Source organism: Orcinus orca, chromosome 5 (genome assembly GCF_937001465.1).
Source record: "Orcinus orca chromosome 5, mOrcOrc1.1, whole genome shotgun sequence".
NCBI classification, from domain to species: domain Eukaryota; kingdom Metazoa; phylum Chordata; class Mammalia; order Artiodactyla; family Delphinidae; genus Orcinus; species Orcinus orca.
Window position 1 is genome coordinate 3,485,335 of NC_064563.1, and position 24,949 is coordinate 3,510,283.

At 44.5% G+C, this 24,949-nt stretch overlaps 1 protein-coding gene across 3 annotated transcripts in view; it reads right to left on the reverse strand.

The window, feature by feature from the left end:
* Positions 1 to 24,949, reverse strand: part of RARB (retinoic acid receptor beta) — a 440,801-nt gene that overhangs the window by 134,468 nt on the left and 281,384 nt on the right. For all 3 annotated transcript variants that reach the window (XM_049710130.1, XM_033431957.2, XM_004271906.4), the window contains exon 2: positions 20,377 to 20,525. In XM_049710130.1, coding sequence (XP_049566087.1) covers positions 20,377 to 20,525 — 149 coding nt within the window. The remainder of the gene's footprint in view (positions 1 to 20,376; positions 20,526 to 24,949) is intronic.

Consider the following 24,949-nt stretch of genomic DNA (forward strand, 5'->3'; position numbering starts at 1 on the left):
GGCTGCATCCACCTAACCAAGGGAACTATCTGATAATTTTAACAGCTTATGGATTTCCCCTTCCAGTTATAAAAGGAAAGGACAGTTACAAAAGTAGGTTTCTGGACTAGGTTTTCCTTTCCTCTGCTAAAGTTTTTCATGATATTTTCAACTGCAGAGAAGACATTCAAAAACCTGAATTCTTTCTTTCTCATCCATTGTATCTTCTTAGCATCTAAAGCAGAAGTTGCAAACTACTCATCCGTACGCTGAATTGAGCCAACAGATATGTTTATTTTGGCTCAGTGGTGGCCAGCGCAGTCGTTTAAAAACTTTTAAATTCATTGCCAACATTTAAAAAGTGGGAGATTTCAATTACAAAAGAGATTGATTTGATGTTTCTGCCTAATATTTTCTTGCCTAATCCTCGTCTGGTCTGAGTGTTTTTTTTCAGTAGCAACATGTCAGGAGAACCAGAAAAGACCTTGAAAAAGCCACAATCCTCAAGGAATAGAGAGAGTCACTTGAACTACTAGAAAACCAGGCAATGCTAGCCCCCCACTCCCATAGGGCAGTGACTCTCAAAATGTGGTCCCTGGACCAGCACCCTACATGACCCAGGAGCGTGTTAGAAATGCAGACTCTCAGGGCCACCCAGACCTCCTGAATCTGAGACTCTGGGGGCAGGACCCAGCGATCTATGGATTAACAAGCCGTCCGGTCCATGCTACAGCTCTAACACCAATGATACAGGGGAGCAATCAATGAGAAGACAGCTGCTGTCTCCCCACACTCTCTATTGTCCCAAATTAGCCTGCATCATTACTTCCTTGCCTGGCTCTCCCCATAAGGCATCCAAATTCTCAACTCCAATAGTGAAACGAACTCCAGTAAGAATAAGTACACACAATTTCTTAATGGGGTTAATTTTTGCAGAAAATGATCTGGCATCCTTCCACCCTAAACTCAATGAAACAGAGTGGAATATGTAGTGACTTTTACCTCTAGAATTATATGAAACATGACCAAAAGGCATCCTTGCCTCTCAAGGAATATGAATCAGAAAGTATTCAAGATGAAAGTCAGTGACCTCAACTCCCATTTGGATCTAACCTGGCTCGTGTCACTGGTGGAGAATCAGAGGTAAAGAGAAAGTGAAGCAAACTGGGGCCTCACCTGCAAAGGTGAGCAGTTATAGCTTCTTCATAGAGCCGTGGTGAGGGTTAGCTGAGTTAAAATATGTGTCCAGCACAGGGTAAGTGCTAGATAAGTGCTTTTCTCACTAAAGAAACACTGGGTACACACGACAGTGTATGTTTCTCAAATAATCCTGACACTCAGATGTTATTTTCCTTTTTCTACAAAAGATGAACCTGCAAATTGGGTGATATGACTCCCAGGCCAGAGGAAATCACTAGCTCAGGCTGAGGGGATGCAGGAACCACAGGACTGCAATATTCCATCTCACCAAGACTGAGCTTGCTGTGAACTATACAAATCTCTCTTTTCCAAAGAATACAACCAACCATTTGCGATTCAGGAATATGGTCAGTATGTGGGCCATTAAAGTTCTTTACCAGCTCCCTGGTCGCCGCACTGCTGGTAATGCATGAAGGGGGTGGGGAGAGGAGGTCAGATCGGTCTATGTCACTTCCATGCGGCTTCTTTAAAATGTCCAGCAGTGGAGGGATGGAAACATACAGTGCAATTAACACAGCCTGTGAATTCTGCAGTCAGGGACAGTCCAGCCTCCTTTACAGAGATAGCTCAGGCTTGGTAGGCGGTAACCCCAAGTTACCAAGTAAGGGACCTGCAGATTTCCAAGATCTCACAATTCTGCTTCACAGTTAAAAGCCATCAGAAACAGTTCAGCATTCTCCAGATCTCCTTAAAACCCATGACATCTGGGGCTTCCCTGGTGGCGCAGTGGTTGAGAGTCGCCTGCCGATGCAGGGGACACGGGTTCGTGCCCTGGTCCGGGAAGATCCCACGTGCCGCGGATCGGCTGGGCCCGTGAGCCATGGCCGCTGAGCCTGCGCGTCCAGAGCCTGTGCTCCGCAACGGGAGAGGCCACAACAGTGAGAGGCCCGCGTACCAAAAAAAAAAAAAAAAAAAATGACATCTGATACCTTAAAAAGTCACTGTGAGTACTCAGTTACTTATAAGGATTCAAACAAAATTCAGCATATTTCACAGTTTTGTGTTTAAATTTGAAATAGGAACAAATTTAATCTATCGGGAAATGTAAAAAAGGGAAATAAAAACTATGGTCAGAGAGGGGCATGGATTGCATAAGACTATGCACAGCAAAGTTGAGATTTTTAAAAGCAGCCATTTAAAATAAAGTAGAACATCTCTCATCTCATTATACGGTATACCACCCTGAAACCAGTGAACACACCATGATGGACACGCTGAGTAATTTTTAAGTAAATACCCCTGCATATTTTCTCACTGCCCTTCCCTTGACATGCTGTACTTTACAAAAATTCATGTCCAAGTTCAAAGAGAAAAAAAAAAAAAAAAGAAGAAGAAGAAGAAAGACAGACAGCATTTTTTAAACAGCCCAGCCTTGGAAATATGTACAGAATTTATGCATGTTTCAAGCGCTCCTTCTCCTTTGCCAGAGGGTGTAATTAAAGGCCCATAGACAACTTCCAAACTGAGGCCAAGAGAATTTCAGCCGAAGTCAATGGGAGTTCAGCACCCTGACCGTGCAGAGGCATAGCACGCCCAGCGAGGAATAAATAACTCTCTTGGCAGGGAGCTCGGGAAGCACAGGGACGAGAACATCTCACATTAGAGCCCACATTTATAAAAGCAAAATTCGTTCAGTCGCCTAGAATCAATAAGATAATAATCGTACGACTTGACACAGCCCGGGAGGGCAGGGCGGTGAGCAGGCAGCCTGTTTCTAAGGAAGCTGGCGGAGCTGGGTCTCACTTGGACCTTCTGGATTACTTTTTTCCCCTCTCTGTGGACACAGATATTATGTACACCCTAAGTGTACAGCATTTTTCTTAGTTACCTGTGAAGTAAGAACCCGCTCACAGCAGCTTCAAGGTGGGTGGTAGCCAAACACCAACCTGCCGTTGACCTTAGGGGGTGCGTGCCCTGAAGTGCAAGATTGGTGATGGAACCCACGGGGCCCTAGTCCCTCGGGGGTCCCCCTTTTCAAAGTCAGCCATGAGTCTTCCTAGTGCGTAAAGATGCATCCTTTTCCTACAACAGGCTCCTAGGAACAAGCCACCTACTTCACCTGGCGTCTTCAGCTGGAGACAGAGCCATCTAAGTGTGGTTCAGACCAGACCCCAGGTTGCAGCAGGCTGGATTTCCCCAGGACGGCCACAGGGGTACCTCCATCCCAGATGCTCTTCTCAACTGACCTGGGCTCTACCGCCAAGAGAGGAGGGTCTTATGTCCCCTCCCCTGAATCTGGGTGGGTTTGTGACTGCTATAACCAGCAGAATTTGACAGAAGGGACACTTGGGACTTCCAAGAGTAGGAATAAAAGGCCGCTGGGCTTCCCCCTTGTCTTCGGGACCTCTGAGCCGCCATGGAACACGTCTGATTACCCCGAGATCACCTTCTGGTGAGGAAGCTCAAGCCACACTGAGAAGTTCCGTGTCAGGGCTCTGGGCCAGAGCCCCGGCCGAGGTCCTGGGCAACAAGCGGCACCAACGACCAGATGCAAAACTGAAGCTGCCTTCAAAGGGTTCCAGCTCCCAGACCTCAGGCACTGAAGACGCTGTCTGCTCAGTGGAGGCCCAGACAAGCCATCCCCACCTTGTCCTGGCTACTACATTCCTGACTCACAAAGTCTGTGAGCAAAACAAGAAACGTCGTTTCATGCCTCTCACCTTTGCGATGGCTTGCTATGCAGCACCGGTAACGGGAACACCCTGTTTGGATGATTAAGGGTCACTTTAACCCTATGCAATTTTTACTGCATGCACTTATTTTCGAAATTAAACCCTAAGGAAGAAGGGATTCTCCCCTCTCTGTCTGACCTATGCAATAAATGTGTTATATAAAGGAAGGAGATACTGTATTCATAAATCCTCACCGTACTTGTTAGTAATTACAGGATTTTTCATAATGAAAGGAAGGCATCTGTTATCTCACTGGTGTATATGACGAATGGGAAATGACCAATATTTGAAATTCAAAACCAGTTCAACGCGAGGCTAAGAAGCGACCTTAATAATTGATAAGAAAACAGTCACCCTTGGCAGACACGAACATACCATCTATCTCATGAGGTGGGAATCTGAGCCCAAGCGTTGCTCTTACATCATCTGTTCCAGACCAGGAGCAGTGTGGTAGAGGGTGGCAAGGCAGAGACAGCAGGACAATGGGGTGGACACCCCTGCATGGCCCTGAGTGCTCAGGGGAGAACGCTCCGCCCGAAAATGACAACGCAACGGGTGAGGATGCCTCCTGAAACTGTCACTCTTCCTTTCCTGTCTGCTAGGACACACTCAGTCAGCATTACCCGAAACCTCTGTTCCTCCCTGTGCCCCTTCGGTGCAAGTTATTACAGGGCAGGGGCTAACACAACCACGGGGCACAACTGTGCTCTAATCCTGGTTGGTTTTTCTTTCTTGCTTCCAATTTTGTTTATTATAGAATCATTCAATGAACACCTACAGAGTGCCTGCATCGTGCCAAGCTCTGTCGTAGGCACTGGAAATACAGAAGAGGACAAGACTTACAAAGTCCCTGTCTCAGGGTATTTATACAGTAATGGAAGAGAAGACCAGTGAATAAGTGGACAATTAATGAAATAATCTCAAATAGTAGTCAGTGCTACAGAGGGAGCTCTGCTCTACTGCAGCAACCCTGGCATGTCAGGATGGCTGCCATTGCTTCAACTCAACCAAGACTCAACAGGCCACAGTGAAGACATGACGATTCCAGAGAAAAGGGACAGCTGTAGGTCCAGGACTGGGTCTCTCATACAAAGACAGGGAGAGCATCTGCCCTTCAATGTGGGGAGTTTCCCAGAGAGGTAGGGGAGATTACTGAAAACTAAAATGACAGATATGGTATAAGCAAATTCAGTCCAGAGAGAGGCAACTTTGGGTGCGACGTAAATTTGTTCCTAAATCTATCCTGGGAAGTATGCTTAAGGGACTTGGAAACATTTTTGGCAAAGAAGAATGGCATTAAAAAAACAGAAGGCACAGATAAGATGGAGTGTTTTTACCCAAGGCGTTTTACACAAACCCCTTCTCAAGGGCCCAGTAGTGTGTGATACGGATGCGCAGGGAACGCATCCTCCACTGCGTGGGAACACAGCCAGACATACCAACCGTATGTATGAGGCAACCACACTGAGAACCACACGACTATGGAAAAGAAATGGTGGTGGCGGTTCTCAAAGCTGAGGGGCGAACATTAGCGATGCTACCAACACTGCCCACCCTCCTTCTCCTGGACACACAATAGGGCTGCATTTTCTTCCACTGGATTCGGTAGGGCCATAAGACAGAGGACCTTCGTGATGGCAGAAGACAGGTGGCCTGCATCCCAGCAGGGCCTCAGAACCACATCTACCCACAACACTTGCTGCTCCCAGGTGGCTTGAAGAAAAAGAAACAAGTGTTACAAACATAGGAAGTTTCACAAATGTACCTAAATCAATTTTTTCTATTTTATTTACATTATTTTTATATGTCCTTGTAGGAATTTCAGCTTTAATATTTTAAAATAAGTTGCTAGGGGCTTCCCTGGTGGCGCAGTGGTTAAGAATCCGCCTACCAATGCAGGGGACACGGGTTCGAGCCCTGGTCCAGGAAGATCCCACATGCCGTGGAGCAACTAAGCCCATGCGCCACAACTACTGAGCCTGCACTCTACAGCCCGCGAGCCGCAACTACCGAGCCTGCGTGCTGCAGCTACTGAATCCTGTGTGTCTAGAGCCCGTGCTCTGCAACAAGAGAAGCCACCACAATGAGAAGTCCGTGCACCACAACAAAGAGTAGGCCCCGCTCGCTGCAACTAGAGAAAGCCCGCGCGCAGCAATGAAGACCCAACGCAGCCACAAAAAAAAAATTAATTAAAAATATTAAAAAATACGTAAAATAAAATAAGTTGCTAAAATACGTAAATATCACTCTCCTTTAGTTTCCACCTGTGTCACAGGGGCGTGGCTAAAGTAACTGACAGTGGCCCACCCACCTGGACGTAACAGAGGCACAGGTGAGCTCCTCGGAGGTCACCATCCTCATCTCTCCTCCAATGCTCTTATTTCTAATCGTGTGCATTGTAGAGAACAGGAATACTATTTCTTTCTTCTTTTATTCTGGCTGTGCCACATGGCTTTCAGGATCTTAGTTCCCCAACCAGGGATCAAACCCGGGCCCCCTGCAGTGGAAGCGCAGAGTCCTAACCACTGGACCGCCAGGGAAGTCCCAGGAATACTATTTCTGCGGCCCAGGGCTCATAAAGAATAACATGGATGGGACAGAATCAAAGAGTAAAGGAATGCTGATCTAGATTTGCTAATTAAAAAATACTCTTTTAGGTTTCTTAAACCACCGGGTCCATGATATTAACCCTGTGCAAACATCCCACACGTGGGTGTAGTGAAAGAAATAACTTCATTATTTGGGTTTAAAACCAAATATATCTAGTGGTGACAATTAGACTCTTTTAGGCTTTGATACAATTCACAATTTTGTGCAGAATCCTACCTGCCACAAATATTTACAGAAACAAGTTCTATATCTGTATGTGTAATATATACATGAGGCTCAAATTTTGGTCAACAGGCAAGAATGAGCACCAAATACTCATTTAAATAGAACATATTTCCCACCTAACTCTTAAAGCAGGAGATAATTTAAGACCAAAATACAAATGGATGAGGAATTTTACATTTGATTCCATTTTGGGGCAAATAACCACAATTAGTGGAATCGATTTCTAATACCCTCTCCCATAATTTCTGGCATTGGACTAATAACTGTCAGAGTTTTTCTATCACAGTTCAATTTAACAAACGTACTAAGGGCTATTCAAGCATTTTAGCATAGTGTTTTTTTGGTTTGTTTGTTTGGGTTTTTTTTTTTTGCAGTACGTGGGGCTCTCACTGTTGTGGCCTCTCCCGTTGCGGAGCACAGGCTCCGGACGCGCTGGACGCGCAGGCTCAGCGGCCATGGCTCATGGGCCAAGCTGCTCCGCGGCATGTGGGATCTTCCCAGACTGGGGCACGAACCCGCGTCCCCTGCATCATCAGGCGGACTCTCAACCACTGCGCCACCAGGGAAGGCCTAGCATAGTGTTTTTGATGAGATCATAAACATGATATATTGTGCATTCAAGTGGAATAGAAGCCATCAAAAGACATCTCACGGAGTACTGGGTCTATACATTTCCTAACTTAGGGGACCAACCAGTTGAAGGAGCATCTAACACAGCAGGACATGCCTGTGGAAACCGATAAATATCAAAAAAAAAATGCCCTCCTCAAAAGGTTATTATTCTGAGACTAATTCTTTATGTTAATGAGGAGTAATGTAAACAAGGGCAGCGGCCTTCCAAAGTGTTTCTTGGCTGAAAGTGTGCCCACACTCCAAAGTCCCCAGATGCAGCAGAGCTTGTCTACAGTTTGAGTACAAAATGCAGAAGTGAGATCCACGCTGAAATTCTCATTTCCCTAAGGAGCAGTCAGATGATCCCTGCTGGGTTTGACTAATCAGGATAATTTTCATGATTTGGGGACTTTCCAGCCCGTATGAATGGTGGTGTTGTGTACTGAGAATGCTGCTATTTTCAGATTCAAAAGCACAGAGGAGAACTCGCGTTGTTTGATCATTCTAGTTTCTCCAAATTTGTTTAACCATGAAAATCCTTTATAAAACCAGAGCTTTCTCCCCCTCACTGACCTACCTCACATTTTTCCATCGCTCGTTATTTTAAGGCTCACAGACCCTGAGAAGTCATTTTACATGCTCCAGTTCAGAGCTGCAGCCAATATAAAGGATTTTTCTTTTTTTGTTTTCCAGGCACAGAAAAAGCCTCCATGGAAGCAGAACTGAGAGGGTCACTGAAGATTTTGCTTTTCCTTATTGGAATATTTACTCTACAAATCCACTGATCTCTGTTATAAATGGAGCATTACATGAAATCCTGAGAGGGAGGAGGGGGCCCACATTAAAACCCAAGGGCTGTCTCAGCAACACCTGAGAACAAGCTAATAAGTTAAATTTACTGTATGTGCCTTCTCACATTTTGACACTAGTGAATAGGAAGCAGACACCCTGGCAGACAGGCCACCTTGACTGTACTGAGAAGTCTGACGACAAGCTCTATAAAAACAGTTCCACCTTGTACACTTATGCAGCCTGCACTTTGCTGCTTTGGAAATAAAACAAAACCAACCCAAACAAAAATGCCCCAGGCGACAGTGCCGGCCACAGAACTGGTGCCAGAAATCCCGGCAGGACGTTGCTAGCAAAGGAATGTCATCTTTTCAATATGGAACAAGGAACAAGGCTCTAATGGGGCAGGGCTGCCAGAACCCAGCCTTTCCCCTGCACCCCAGACAATGCGAGCATTGTGCGGGCAGGAGATGCACGCAGATTTTTATCCACCTTTCTAGATATTTTTCAGGGATGAGTTCTAGGGTCCAGGGAACACAACTTTCCCCCATTCTGGCATTGCTTATCCATTGGACATATCTAGCCACCTTTCTGAAGCGGAAAAATACTGAACCAAAAAAAAAAAAACAAAAAGACACAGCTCATAAAAGGCACAAGAGAAATTCCAATCCCAAGGAAACTATTATGACGAAAGAAGCCCAGAAAGAAGGAAATGGCTAGAGAGATGTGTGATTTCCGTGCTGTGAGCGTTGTGTTGTGCTCGTGTAACTCTTGTGCTTAAGGACGCACATTTTTGGTACAACACGAAAACAGAAAACAACTATCTCACACGGTGCTCCACAGAAGGGCTAGCAATCCTCCAAAGCTGGAGGAAGAAGTGGCTTTGCTGCCTTCATGGGAGCCGTGTGTCCATCTCCAGCCGTCTGCTTGCCGAAGGGGTTTTCTGGGGTCATTCTGGCTGCAAGTGATTTCTGCCTTGTGGGCTGACACAGCAGTCGAACCCCTGATAAAGGCCTCCCTCTACTGGGGAAGGCCTTCCCGGTCTCCCAAAACGTCAAAACCGAACATACTAGGGAATGAAGATGTTTAGGATCATAGACTTGAAAAGATAGTTTGATGAGATTCAGGGAAAACTACGGGAACAATTGTATAATGAACCCTTGCTGGTTTCCACAGTAACCGTGTCAGGATCTGCAACAGATTCCAAATCAAGGACGTGAATGGTAGATTGGTGCGTTTTTCTCACCTGTGAAATGGAAGTTAAAAAAAACCCTCTTCCACCTACTTCTCTAATTTTTATGAGGATCAAATAAAACAGCTAAGGCAGGAACGCTCAGCTCTCCACTAAATTCACTATTGCGTTCCCATCGCTAACCACTGGCCTGTCCCCAAGCTCATGGCTAGACTCCATCTCCTGCAGCTGGCTTGGTGCTGCGACCGGGTCCTGACAGTGCCCTGTGCGCCCCCAGGACTGGCTTTCCCCTCCCCTGTGCTCTCCTTCCCAGTCTGCCAGCAGGAATCAGACGCAGCTAAGGGCCTAGTGGATGCTGAGCTGTAGCACAGAGAGCAGCCTGCCTTCCTACTCACTGTGTGCAAGAGAGGAGGGACCAGCTGGGGACACAGGCCTTGAACGGTTACCTGACGAAGAAATTCTGTACCAAACGTGCACACTTTGGAGGCCTTTTTCCTAACTGCAGCAAAGCTCAGCTGAACTGAATTCCATAAAGTGAAAGTGCTTTAGAAACCCTTAGAGGCAGTATAAGTGTGAGGTATTTTTCCTGTTTCTGTAATTTTATACAGGTCTGCAGGTGAGGAGAGAGGCAACCATACAGAGAGGGCAGACAAGGGATGCACAGCCTTGCCCTCGGGAAGAGCAATACAGGCGCTGGCAAAACAGGAGCGCCCTTGTTACCAAAGGGGAAAGGTGGAGAGGGGATAAAACAGGAGCTGGGGATTAACATACAAACGCTACGATATATAGATAACCAGCAAGGGCCTGCTGTAGAGCACAGGGAACTCTGCTCAGTATTCTGTAATAATTTATATGGGAAAAGAATCTGAAAAAGAACAGATACTTGTATATGTATAACTGAATGACTTTGCTGTACACCTGAAACTAACACAACACTGTAAATCAACTATACCCCAATATTAAATAAAAATTAAATTAAAAAACCAAACAAGAGTGCCCTTGCCAGGTGATTCCACTCCTCATGACTTCTTTCCAAGACTTCAACCAGGAGAAGGAAATATAGAATTTAAAGCTCGCTATTTCACCGCTCCAGTAAAAGGTTTAGGGAGACGGCGGAAACACTCATCTCCCCAAAGTAACTCAATCGTAACTTATGATGGTGTAAAATCTATTTAAACAGAAATGATTTTCTGTCATAATTTCTATCACTCTCAGGAAACCCCAAACCATGTACTTGTATTTCTGTGACAAAAATACATTCTTGTTTTTGTTTGGTGAAATTATAACGCGTTGTCACAATTCATTTTTAGATGATGGTCTCCAGGAATCTTGTAAAAGTAACTTATTTCGCACCCCCCAAACCCTGGTGGCTCCACGCTTGCTTTAAGTCAGAAACGTTGTTGATTTTTTGCTAATTTTTTTCATTGACCAAAACTCCTTGAAACATACACTTGGGACATCATTGGGAGTAAGCCATTTTCAAGTCAACAGGTTAATTATGAATATCGGAGCTTGTTTCCCTACTGTATGACAAAGGGAGAAAGCTTTCCCCAAAATTACAGACTTGAGGCTTGTTTAAAAAAAATAGCAAATGTGAGTGTTCTAGATATTTTTAAACAACAAGCAGGCAAAGTAATTTAAACAAGCATTTATGAACTTGTAACTGTTAAAAGATTTATAAAGCCACGTAAAGCCACCAAATTAAATAAACTATTCTCACTCAGCCAACATGGGAAAACAAATATAGGGCTGCAGGAGAATTCAGAATTCACCCTCCACTTCCTGTTTATTCCTATATCAGAAGGAAAAAAAAGACAGATTTTTCCTGCTTTTTCAATCCAAAATGATTTCTCAAGTTAGAACAACATTTGTCCAGCAGCAGAAGTGTTTTCTCCTTCTGTAGGAACTAAAACTAGAAATAGCCAGACTGTCATTTCAGCTGTCTTGATGTTTCTAGATATGAAGGTAGATTCTAGATGTTGAGATTGTTATTTTTTTTAAAGCACTAGAGCCCACAGTATTTTTGAGTATATCGATCTAGTTGCTAATCCTTAAGAGTTCGCTTAAAGACGGTATCAAAAAGAACATATCATTTGCAGTGAAGGGCTAACCTTGAGGTGAAAAGCAGAAATTACTAAGGAAATGAGCTGGATTTTGGCCACCCAAGGCCTTGTCCTGTTCACAAATTTCATAAAAATGTTCATGAATATATAATCACAAACCCTATGTATTTAGATGCAATTCATTATATAATTAGACAGAATATATAAAATTATACCACTATGTGCATTACCATAGAATTAAATCTTATTTATTACATGTCATTTATTACTATATTAATTACTATAGAATTAGATCTAATTTATTATTAAAAACACTTATTCAGGCCCTACTATGCACAGAGCACTACGGTTGGCATTGGTAATAAAGCTCGGACAAGAGACCAGCCCCAGTCTTCCTGCAGTTTACAGTGTGACAGAGGCTGGGAGCAAACAAACAGCTGCATAATAATAAGTTAATCACATGACTCAGCCATAAAAAAGAACGAAATCATGCCATTTGCAGCGACGTGGATGCAACTAGAGATTGTCATACTGAGTGAAGTAAGCCAGACAAAGACAGATATCCTATGATATCGATTATATGTGGAACCTAAAAAAAATGATACAAGTGAACTTATTTACAAAACAGAAACAGAGGGGCTTCCCTGGTGGCGCAGTTGTTGAGAATCCGCCTGCCAATGCAGGGGACACGGGTTCGAGCCCTGGTCCGGGAAGATCCCACATGCTGTGGAGCAACTAGGCCCGTGAGCCACAACTACTGAGCCTGCGGTCTAGAGCCCGTGAGCCACAACTACTGAGCCTGCGCGTCTGGAGCCTGTGCTCCGCAACCGGGGAGGCCGCAACAGTGAGAGGCCCGCGCACCACGATGAAGAGTGGCCCCCGCTTGCCGCAACTGGAGAAAGCCCTCGCACAGAAACGAAGACCCAACACAGCCAAAAATAAATAAATTAAAAAAAAAAAAACCCCAAACAACAAAACAAACAGAGTCAGAGATGTAGAAAACAAACTTACATTCACCAAGGAGCAAGGGAGGGGAGGGGTAAATTGGGAGACTGGGACTGACATATACACACTACTATGTATAAAATACATAACTAACAAGGACCTACTGTAGAGCACAGGGAACCCTACTCAGTGCTCTGTAATGGCCTCTACGGGGAAAGAATCTAAAAAAGAGCAGATATGTGTCTATGTATAACTGATTCACTTTGCTGCACAGCAGAAACTAACACAACATTGTAAATCAACTCTACTCCAACAAAAATTAATTAAAAAATAAGTTAACTACAGCTGGGTTAAGTGCTACAAAGGCGAACAACAGAACACGTGAAAGAGAAGGACCTAATGAGGGTGCCAAAGAAGGCTGCTCGGAGGACACACAGCAGTGAGCCCTTCTGAGTATCTTTCATGCCCGCTGATCCCCAGATGCCTACACAGGGCTGTGCAAAACCAACCTTAAGAGAAGGGATAAGTTTCCACATTTCCATGCAGTTCTTCACGGACTATCCCAAGTTCCCTTGTTTTCAGATTAGTCTTTAATTTTTTCCTGGAACGCTCCTCTCCCCTGCCTCACCTGGAAAATGCTCACACGTCCATAAAACCACCTCTTCTGTAAAGCCTTCCCTGGAAGTGTCAGAGGGATGCGAGTCTCCTTCTCTGCACCCGTCAAGCCCTGCAACTTCAAGTGTCACAGCACACGGCACGTGCACTAATTTTCTCCTTGCCCGTACACACACTCATCCTCTCACTCAGTAAATATCTACTATGTACCTATTATTTAACAGGCACTGTTCTATGTACTTTCTAAACATTGGGACACAACACTGGGAACAAAATACATAAAAACTTTTAATTTCTGTACCTAGAGCCTGTCTCATTGAAGGTATTTAGTAAATGTCCGATCAATGAGAGAATAAATAAGTTCTCCCTTGTTGGCCAGTTTTATAAAGGAGGACAGCTCTTTGGGCCTATGAGGGGACCTACTCTTTTTGGTTCAAGGACTGAAATAATGAACTTGATGGCAGGCTTCATAATTCAGCTTTAGCTACTACAGCATGCAGACATTGTCCTGTTTTTGTTACTGTCTTTAGTGTGTTATACTGTTCTTGGGACTGGATCTTGCAGCAAAGCCCTAAGCAGAAGCAACTGTGAAGGGCGGGCAGAGACCGGAACGGTCTCCAAACAGAGCATAATGTTCATGTTTATGGATGCTGATTAAAAACAAAAAAACAATGTCATCTTAAATGGCCTCGGTCAAATAAAATCACCAAGCACGTTTATAGTATTTAATAGAGTTCTAAAATTAAGTGCAGACATCCATCTTCCTGATTGCGAAACTCTTTGTACTGAGCGTACTACTTGCCGTCTGCCAGGAAAAAAACCCCAAACCAGCCCAGTGGCCGAATGCTGTCCTGGAGGTGAGAGCCTCCTTCTTCAGAGGCAAGGAAAACAAAGGCAGATAAGAAAATGGATGAAATGAGCCCTGAGGGACTGAGGGGGCTGGTGGAGTTTACACTCTTCAAGGCTGCTTTAAATAGCAGGCTACCAGCGTGACCACGATCAAGCATCCCTCTGTGCCTCATGGGCTCCCCACGTGGGCTGGGTGCTGGCTCAGAGATGGGAAGTTTCCACCCACCAAGGGCAAAGCGGAGAAAACAAGGACTCAGCACCATTTGGGAGTGTGCCCATGGGTGGAGCCCGTGTGTTAACTGTCCCTCCTTGGGAAAGACTGCCTTGCAAGCTCTTCCTTCTTTTACTTATTCATGTAAAATGTCATTTCTTTTATGAAATGATCAAGACCATAGGGTTGTTTCCCTTTTGAAGTACGCTCCCACCTGTTTTTGTTTTTCATCTGTTGCCCCATGAAACCCCCAAACTGGAATACAACACACCGCTGCTTCCTACCCACTGTTTCAGTGTGGCTGAAGCAGTGAGGAATTTTCCAGACTAGGATTGAAATCCAGCTGTGTGACCTTGGCCAAGTTCCTTAACCTCTCTGAACCTCAGTTTTCTCATGTTTAAAATGGTGGTCATAAAGCCTAACCCCCTGGAGGGCTGTTGTGAGAATTAAATGAAATATGAGTATAAAATGTCCCCACGCCTGGTACACAGAAGGTATCCAACAAGAGCAGTTTTTTCCTCCCCCGCTATTCACCCCAGACTTGTAAACACCAGGGACTCCCACGCCACACAAGCTATTCCTAACAAGAAATCAGTGCACTTACTGGGTTCACTGTTGTAGTGTTTGCATTTGGCGTAGGACGGGGTTCAAACTTGTGGATTTGTTTTAGTTTCACAGATTTGTTGAAGCCCAGAGAAGTTAATGGACACAACAAAGAAGGGAAGAAACGGCCCTAGAATCCAAGTTCAGTTTCTGACCTAAAATACCCCATTACACAGCCGGCTCCTTCGCAGCCATGAGCTCTCTCCTGCCTCCCTATCAAATCAGGTCCCCCTCCGTTATTCTTTACCAGACCATCCTATTCATTCTCTTCCAACTCTAAACTGTTTGCCTGTCTTCTGCCCTTGTTCCAGAAGGAACCTGTCTGTCACATCCACTGCTGCATCTCTGGCGCCCAGCACTGTGGCCCTGGAATACAGTTTTTGGAAGAGAATTCTGCACAAAACCAGGGCATAATACAAGAAGGTATGTCAGCAAATGTCGGCTCTGGCATCCTCACCCTTTTGCAGGGTGACTCTGCCACTTTTCCCCATAAGAGGTGGTGTTCACTTCTCTACCCACTGAATCCAGGCTTAACCACGCTGGGCCAATGGGACACTAGCGAATGTGATGCAACCAGAGGTTTGCACACTGGTGCTTGTCCTGTCTTACTGATGGGAACCTGCCCACCACCACATAAACAAACGCAGGCTAGGTTCACGGGTTAAGAGCCCCAACATGGGGAGAGGGTCCAGTCATCCTGTCAAGGCCCTGGTCACGTGTGTGAGGCCATCCTAGGCCCACCTGGCCCAAGCCAAGCCAGCCCAGACAAGAAGCTCTGCGCAGAATTGTGACAGATAATAAGTGCCATTTGTTTGAAGCCAACAAGCATTAGAGCTTTTTGTTAGGCAGGAAAAGCTAACTGATATGGAAGATCATAAAATATATCCCACAAACCGCTCCAAAGTAAGGTGCCAGGTGTTTCTGGAAGTAGCTCACTTATAAGGAAATTGCTAATTTCTGGCTTTGGATTGACAAGGAGGTGGGAGCTGAGCAGGAATGAGAGGTGGAGGAACAACTGAGAGGGAGAGTGGTCCTGAAGCTGTTGCCATGGCGCCTGGGCAGGCAGGGATGGCGAGTAGCCGTCCTAGGCCCACAGTCCACCAGAAACAGCTGCTGCCGCCTTTGGCATGAATGCTTTGGGCCATCAGCTTCTGAGTTTTAGAAACTAAAAACAGGACATATCACCATGTACTTTTGCAGAGGTCAGGAAACTAGGCCCAAGGGCCAAACATGGTCCACTGCTTGTTTTTAGAAATAAAGTTTTATTGGAACAGAGCCATGCCTATTCATTTACATATTGTCTATGGCTCCTTTCATGCAGCAATGGCAGAGTTGAGTAGCTGTAACAGAAACCATATGGCCTTTGAAGCCTAAACTATTTACTGTCTGGCTCTTTACAGAATCAGTTTGTAACAACTCCTGTCCTAGGTAATCAGGGGAGGTTCCACGCAATGGCTGGGTCTTAACCTGAGTCTTGAAGGAAAGAGGCAGTGTTGATTTGGGCACAAAGGAATAGGGAATTGCTGAAAGAACATTGCAAGAAGGAGTACTGAGATTATAACCAATGTTACATGACTGTGTGCAAGAGTAATTATAATAATTTCATGACAGTACAAACAATAACTAAGCAGATACACCACTTACTATGTGCCAAGTATATGCTCTATAGTCACTCATTCTATCCTCACAAGAATATTAGATGGTAGGTGGTATTATTATCTCCATTTTTCCAATTGAGAAAAGAGAGCAACACAGAGAATGAAAGATGCTTGCCCAAGGTCACAAAACTAGCAAGTAGCCTAGCCAGGATTCAAATCCTGGTGTTCTCACTCTAGAGTCCGTACTCTTTGAAAGCTACAAAAATGGAAATGTAAATAGGATAAAGGCCAAAACTGTGCATAAATTCTAGCTATGAGCAATGAGATTGTCTCTTAAAGACACCTGAAAATCAGCTTTATTACTTTATATCATGAAATCTTCTTGGCTAACCTATACCACATGTTCATTTTATGTACCCTTTGTCCCCTATAAAAATTTGCCATTTGTCCTGTTGAACTGGAAATCCCCTAACAGGACATCACCGTGGTACAGCTAGTGGTTATGATGCCATGGTGATGCTATGTCAACACAGCAGCCCCTGGCCATTCCCAGAGGTAGCCCACAACCCATTCATTAAATTCTGAGGCTAATACTGCCGCTTGGTCCCTAGGGAGACAGAACGTTCTCTTCCCCAAACAATAGTCAATACGGTCATTCCGGTCATGACAGGCGGAAGCTACTGTGGATACTCCTTTTTAAAGATGTAAATTGGGTTCTGTTTGGGAATCCTACTTTACAGCAGGGGATCCCAGCCCAGAGAAGTGATCTTTGATCTCCAGCCAAAGGATGGGCCAGCCCTTACAGGTCAACTGGGGGCCCACGGTGTATGTGCTGTAGCCCAAAATGGTATCATGCCTGGGGCCCATTATAAACAACCAAACTAAAGAGAGGCAGAATTCCCGAAGAGAAGTTGTTTCTTGATTTGTTACCTCATAATCACAGGGAGAGAGTTCTAACAGATAGTCTTCAATAATACTAACTCTTTATAGACTAACGGAGCTCACATTGATATACCTCTTTTAGAGAGCATCCTGGCAATTCGTTGAAGCCTTAAAAATGTACAGAGCCATTGACTTAGAAATTCCACTTCTACTAATTTATCCTAAGTAAATTGTCAGAGATAAACATGAAGGCTATTTATTAAAGCATTATTTATAGTAGAGAAACACTGAGAACACCTCAATTGTACAACAGGGGATTCATGAAATATATTATGATATAACCATAAACCACATTAATGGCATAGCCATAAAAACTATGCAGTTGTTTAAATTTTGGTCATGAAAGATTATTAAATTTTAAAAGAAAGTTAAAACCAGTATACAACATAAAATTCTATCCTTGTAAAAAAACACCAAAAATAACAAGATGCACATACTAATAGAAAAACAGGTTTTAACAGGGGTTTTTCTCCCAGGCTAGAACTGTGGTTATTTTAATGTTCTATTTTTTTTATACAATAAATTCTGCATTGTGTTGGTAATTTTTAAAATGATAACAAAAGTTATATTTAATTTTTTTAAAGTTATATATTTTTTCCTTTGGCTGTCACATTATACTTTTGCTTTCTCATGTTTTTCAGTTCTATGAATTTTGTCATGTTTTCCCAGCAAGCCAAAATGCAGACCAGTCTTTCTCAACAACCAGGGGGAAAGGCAGTCCACATTTTCAGAGACCCACCCATAGTTCAAAAACCCTTTAGTCGGACAACTGGTTGGCAAGCTCATCTGACTGTTTTGGGCTTATAGTTCTTTATTAAAAAGGTACACCCCAACAGGACTCTGAACAGCTTTACCAAGTTCAACAAACTTGCTTGTGCTGCTACGGGTTTTGTTTTTGTTGGAGTTTTTCCTAAAAAGAGACAGAATCCCAAATTAAAACAAGAGGTCAGGGAATTAGCTGACTAAGAGGTGATTAAAACAGTCTGTACTTTACAGAGTGTGAAACTGCTTAATATGTAGGTAGGGCTTGGGATCTGGCACGAGAAGACACGCTGGATAATTTCTTTTCCCAGGACATAAAAGGAGCAGGTAAACTGAGTTGTAACGTCCCTCATTAAGGTTTCTGGTCATGAGATGACAAAGTTTTTTTGAAATAAAGGAGTGTCTTTTCATTTAACTTCCAAATGAGCACTAGACAATGATTTATTTATAGATTGCACAACAAATGGACGGAGTGAACTGGGATTCTGCTGAAACCTTCCCAGATCTCAGGATAAATTTAAGTAGGTTCAGCGAGGGGTTACCAATAATAAAGCACTAATTAGATGCACAGATGCTTTGCTTTTTATCCAGCTGCCAACTGGTTGCCGTGTTCTATTCCTTGACCACCATATCTGAGGATACTGGAAGAAGGGGCATTCCTTTCAAACCAACACAACCCCAGAAGAAGAGATATTCCTAAGGCTGTAATGAACTTCTCCAAACCGGCCTCACCCTGTAAACAAATTCATGTTTATTCAAATGATTCGAAAAGGAAGGAAACCTCGCATAATTTCTTTGAGGGGCTGACACTCAGGCGGTGCTTCAAGCTGTATCTTTCAGCACCCAGGATGTGTCAGGCTGTGTGTGAGGTGCAGCTGGGGTCCCGGGTCCCAGGTCCCGGTCCACTCTGTTCCCAGGCCATCAGACGTGCTGGGCGGGAGACCGAATGCAAAACCGGCCCCAGCTGTCCTCCCCCTGTATTCCCGCCTCTTATCTTGTGACTTGGAAGCTCCTCCTGCTAAGAAGTTGAGTTTATGTTCTTACCTGTTGAGTACAGACTGGCCTTCTGACCTGCTTTGGAATGTGTCAGAAGCACGAGTGTGTCCCTTCCGAGCCTCTGGAGGACTCGTGTCGCCCGACTCTCTCTTTTGGAACCCTGCCTGCAAATAACTGGGGCCAGCCCGACGGGATGAGAGGTCCCCCACCAACCGGCAGCACCCTCAGAAGCAGAGCCCACCAGCTAACCTGCGGTGGACCTGGTCCGTTTGGAGCACGGCTAGGACCACACGAAACCCCCAGAGGAACCTGGCCGAGAGCACCGGCCCATGAGTTGTAAGCCAAATTAACAGTTGTGGTTTCAACAAGAAGGACCTCCTGTACAGCACAGGGAACTCTGCTCAATATGATGTAACCACCTAAATGGGAAAAGAATCTGAGAAAGAATAGATGTGTGTATACGTATAACTGAACCACTTTGCTGTACACCTGAAACGAACACGACGTTGTGAATCAACTGTACTCCGATATAAAATAAAAAGTTAAAAATAAATAAATAGAAAGGCTGTGGTCTCAAGCCATTCCTTTTGAGGACTGGCTCCTGACCCATGCACACAGTAAGTGCTAACTCTGCTCAGCTAAATACAAAATGCCTTGGAGCAGCTGGGGGCAGGGAAGGAGGCTGTAATGCTCCAACGTGTCTGCACTGATCAATGCATCACACAGTTTTGATGCATAAACAGCACACCTGGAAAAAAAAAAAAACAACAGCACACCTGAACTGCCATCGGCGGGAACAGAGAGAAGCCGTGTTATCTAGGGAAGGGCTGGCTCAAGACAGCCACAGATCCTTTGAAAGACTATCTGTGGATGAGTTGGATTTGCCTGTGAAGTCATTCTTTGTTTCTTTTCCCTCTTTAAAAAAAATAAGAAGCTCTTTCACTTAATTAAGCCTGTTGGACTCGATTACGATTGTCTAGTTTGATTCAAAGCAGCCACATAGACTCTCTGACACATGTTCAGCCTCCATGACTCTGTAGGCTGGAATTTTAAATCCAGCTCCCCTGAATTTATGACGCACGCACACACAGTAGCAAGTCCCCACAGGCTGAAAATCAAACTGTAATTCAAAGGCCACAGGGCTGAGGAAACAGCCAGAAGATAAATCCCCATTTCAACCTTGGATTCTCTGCCAGTTGATTCAGGGGATTGTCAGTCATATTTAAAAATGAAATAAAACTACAAAGACACCAGACGGCATGTTCTAAAGAGAAATAGGGGATGCTTTTCAGGACGCCTTCAAAAGGCTCTTGCGACCTGAAAAAAACTGTTACGGGTTATTTTAAGGGCCCTGGAACATTTGGCTCCCATCAGACATTTGCAGAAGTTTCTGAATTAACTAATGAGCTCTAAGGAAGACATGAAACCATCACACACAACCCAGAGCACCACACCGATTGGAGGTGACGCGACAAGATATCAAAGCAGCCCAGTCCTGGAGCTGGGCACTCACCTTACACCCCTCGCAGGCGCTGACCCCGTAGTGGTACCCCGATGACTTGTCCTGGCAGACGAAGCAGGGCTTGTACACCCGAGGGGGAGGAAGTGGAGACGGAGGGCTCGGGACCAGTTCCTCGGAGCTGGTGCTCTGTGTTTCAATCGCTACGGTGGAGATGGGAAGGGGGAGGAAAAAGAGAAAGCGTATTTCAGTTCATTGCTTTTTCACCAGTGAGTTCATAGGCCTCTGCCCCCAATTCAGCAATAACATAGCAAGGATAGGCCCACAAAAAGAGCTGCCAGTGTAGGCACTGCAGGGCGATCCTGACTCTAACGTGGTATTGACAGTTTACAAAGCAATCCCCTACGCCTCTCTCATTTGCAGAGCACCGTGGCACCGTGAGGGAGATGATTTTATCACCATTTTACCTCCAAGAGAAACAGAAACTCAAGGAGTGCAGTGACTTGTCCAAGACCCACTGGGCAGTGGTAAAGCCAAGACACAAAGTCAGATGTTCACTGCACACCCAGGGCTCTTTCGACTCTCGTTCCCCCTACCTTCCAGTTCAATTAGAGTCTCTGAAATGACCCGCTTGACCCTGTCTCTCACTTAACCAAAAGGAACCTTCCTTAGGACAAAGGAAGAAAATGCCCAAAGCAGCCATTCAACAAGGACACGGAAAGGGCCGTCAGCACGCGGCCAGAGCCGAGATTCACTAACAGCAGTGGCGGCGAGACCTTTGCTACTCAGAACCCTCCTTGGGCCAGGAGCGCCAGCACCACGTCAGAGCTTATTAGAAAATGCGCTATCAGGCCCCAGCTCAAGTCCGAGGAGTCAGATCTACCTCTTAACCAAACCCCCAGGTGACAGAATGTACACTTAATGTTTGAAAAGCACTGCATTACATTAATGATGGCATAGCCTGACGTTGCTTTTCAGTCTAGACTTACAAATACGCGATCCCCCATCTCATTATTTAACCACCCAAAATCCATGAGGAATAGGAATTTATAGAACTTGAGATCTAGGTATTCTCCCATCCCTACCCTCCAGATTTATGCTCAATGTCAAAGCAAGACCTGGCCCTATTCCTATAACAGGCAAAACTGCTCATAAAGGATGAGGAAGTGGGGAAGGGAGGGGCTGAAAGTGGTCAAATAATGTTCCAGAATCTTCCAACCTCCAATCACTTTACAATACACAGCATATTTCCCAGAGTATAAAATTTCCAGTTGTTCCACTGTTCACCATCTCCCAGATTAGCTACTCTACCCACTGGATTGTCCGATAGCCAAATTTTCAGCAAGTCAGCTCTGCCCCCTGCACGTACTGTTAATCCATCCTCGTCTGAGACCTTGCTGCCAGGCCAGCCCAGTGACCCAGCAGCATCTCTCACCCCAGTTACTGCAGAAGCTTCTGCACTGGTCTCCCGGTGCCCACCCTCCCAGCCTAGGGTCCCCTCTGCACACGCACAGTCAGATAACTGCTCCAATGTTAAAATCACTCTGTCTCCCTTACCTGCCGAGAGCCCTCACACGCTCCAGCAGCCACCGATGAGAGCAAAGTCAGTCTCCTTGCTGGGCCCCGCAAGGCTCTTCAGGATATGGGCCTTCAGTAACATCACTGAATTCAGTGACTCTCCTCATTGATTGACTTCTAAACGCTTGGTTTCTGTTCCATCTCTTGAACAGGCCAAGCTCTCGTACCAACTTACGGGTATTGCGCTGACCACTCTCCCTACCTGGAAATTCTCAGACCTTCACACGTCTAGTCCCTTTTCTCTCTTAGATCTTAGAGCAAATGTCACCTCCTCACGGGTGACTTTTCTAAATAAAAGGCCCCTTCCCACGTCTGGTCACTGTATCTCATTTTATTTTGTTTTCTATAATACCTTAACTAGTGTCTAAATTTAGAAAGTCGGTTTCTGTACAATTTTATACTCTACCTGTGCTACTCCCCCCCAAGTATGGGTCCTGTGAAACCAAGGAACTCAGATGAATTGTTTACAACTCTGTTCCAGGCCTAGAAGAGACACTGGCACATAGTAGGTGGAGAATCAATAAATATTTGTTGAATTAATACATGAGCTTTTCCCCTTTTCTTTATTTGTCTTCATTCCAAGCCCTAAGTGCCCTTCTAAGTGCCCTTTAAGGCCTTGTTAAATGGTAAAATTAGAAACCAAGTAGCTTTCACATACTCATTGGCTTCCTTTAAAATTAATTAATTATCCCTTTGGAATAGAATCAACTATAATTATAGTATTGTCATAATTCAGAAGAATCTTGGAATGAATTCATTAGAGTTGGGCAGGTCTAGTAGATAAATCTAGTGCTGTCTTTACTGGGTAGCTCAGCACAATTGTGGCAAGGGCTGTACAGGAAGGTGGGCATCGAAGATGTCACGAGAGCTCATCAGATCAGCTATCAAGCTACAAAAGCAACAGCATGCCTCCCCCTAAACCAATCAGCTTCACTGAAAGTAAATGAGTCATAATGGCATCAACAAGAAAGCAGTACAAAATAATACGTCGCTCTTTGTTAAAAATCTAAGAAAACAATATAAAATAAGCTACAAGGATACAACACGGGGAATAGAGCCAATATTTTATAATAACTATAAATGGAGTATAACCTTTAAAAATTGTAAAGCACTATATTGTCGCCTGTAACTTCTATAATATTGTACATCAACTATATTGCAATAAAAAGAATCTAAGATGCCGCTACTGCTGTTGTTACTATTGTTATTACTGGGTGTCACTGATCCTGAGTCACCACAGATTATAAAATTGCATGTTATTCTATGTATCATTAAGAAAGACAAAAAAGTACTGCCAATTAAATTATGACCCATCAATGCTTGTGAGACACAGCCTGATTTCAGAGATGTTAAAAAATTAAATGCTTCTGGAGCCCTGAAAAAAAAAAAAAACCTAAGAAAACACACGCAGAATTACTCACAATCCTTTCATTCAGAGAAAATTACTGTTATCTTGGCATCTACCCTTCAAAACATTTTACTATGCGTATAAATGTTTTTGGTTGGTTTGTTTACTTTAAAAAGTGGAATTATACTGTAGATTCTGTTTGGGACTTTGTTTAACTTACTGTGTCATGAGTTTGTTTCCTTGTCAATAAATATTTTTCCTGCAAACGTTCCATTATGATGAATATCTTTGTAGCTAATCTCAGCACATCTCTATTTCCTTAGGCTAAGTTCTCAGAAGTGGAATTATCAGTTCAAAAGTTATGGCTATTTAAGAATACGTTGTGAGTCCTAGAAAGGCTGTGTTAATTTACGCTCCTAATATCAGCACAAGTGAGTCCTCCCCTAAACGCCTCCCAGAACTTTCTGATTGGTTTTATTTGTGTGTCTCTACTTCCGCCCTAGGGACCGAGCTGTGTTGTCACCACAAGGAGCAATCCCACATTGTGTGCAATGTGGGGAGAGTGTATTTTCATGTTCTACTGGCTCGTGTAGAACAGCTAATCTGGCTTGTCTAGGAAGGTTGTAAATAGAATTCTGTTAGGTCTGGATTCAGCTGTCAGAGTTATGCCCTGAATTTCAAACGTGGGTGGTAATTTCCATAAATATGCAGCTTCAAATCCATGTACTGAAGGGGTCCAGCATCTCCCCCTCCCAAAGAGAGGAAACTGAACTGCAGGCAATCTAATCCCCGAGAAACTCAGGCAAAGCACATGCAAGTGGGGAGACCTCAGAATCGAAAGCCTTTTTCTATAGATGAGAGTCACTTATAACCAAGGAGTGAATCAGAAAACTTTCCCTCAACAAGTGTACGGATGAAAATGTTCTATTTGGAAGCAATCAATAGTGAGGGCTCTGGACTTTTATTAAGGCTGTGGTTATTTCACTAGTAGTGTTTTCCCATATTTGTACAATGGATGTTGGTGTGTTCAATCTTTTTTTTTTTTTTCCATAAACTTATTTATTTATTTAGGCTGCGTTGGGTCTTCATTGCTGCGTGCGGGCTTTCTCTAGTTGCGGCGAGCGGGGGCTACTCTTCATTGCGGTGCGCGGGCTTCTCATTGTGGTGGCTTCTCTTGTTGTGGAGCACTGGCTCTAGGTGCATGGGCTTCAGTAGTTGTGGCACGCGGGCTCAGTAGTTGTGGCGTGGGGGCTCTAGAGCGCAGGCTCAGTAGTCGTGGCGCACAGGCTTAGTTGCTCCACGGCATGTGGGATCTTCCCGGACCAGGGCTCAAACCCGTGTCCCCTGCATCGGCAGGCGGATTCTTAACCACTGCGCCACCAGGGAAGCCCGGTGTGTTCAAACATTTAATTCCCTGACTATAACATACCAAGTGTGTGTTACACGCTATGGACAGTACATGGTATGATCCCTTGTCAAGTTTGGTCTAATAGAGAGTAAACCAACAATTAGAATATAATACACTGGTTCTCAAACTTGGCTGTGTGTTAGAACTACCTGGGGAGCTTTTTTTTTTTTTTTTGCAGTGCACGAGCCTCTCACCGCCGCGGCCTTTCCCGTTGCGGAGCACAGGCTCCGGACGCGCAGGCTCAGCGGCCATGGCTCACAGGTGCAGACGCTCCGCGGCATGTGGGATCTTCC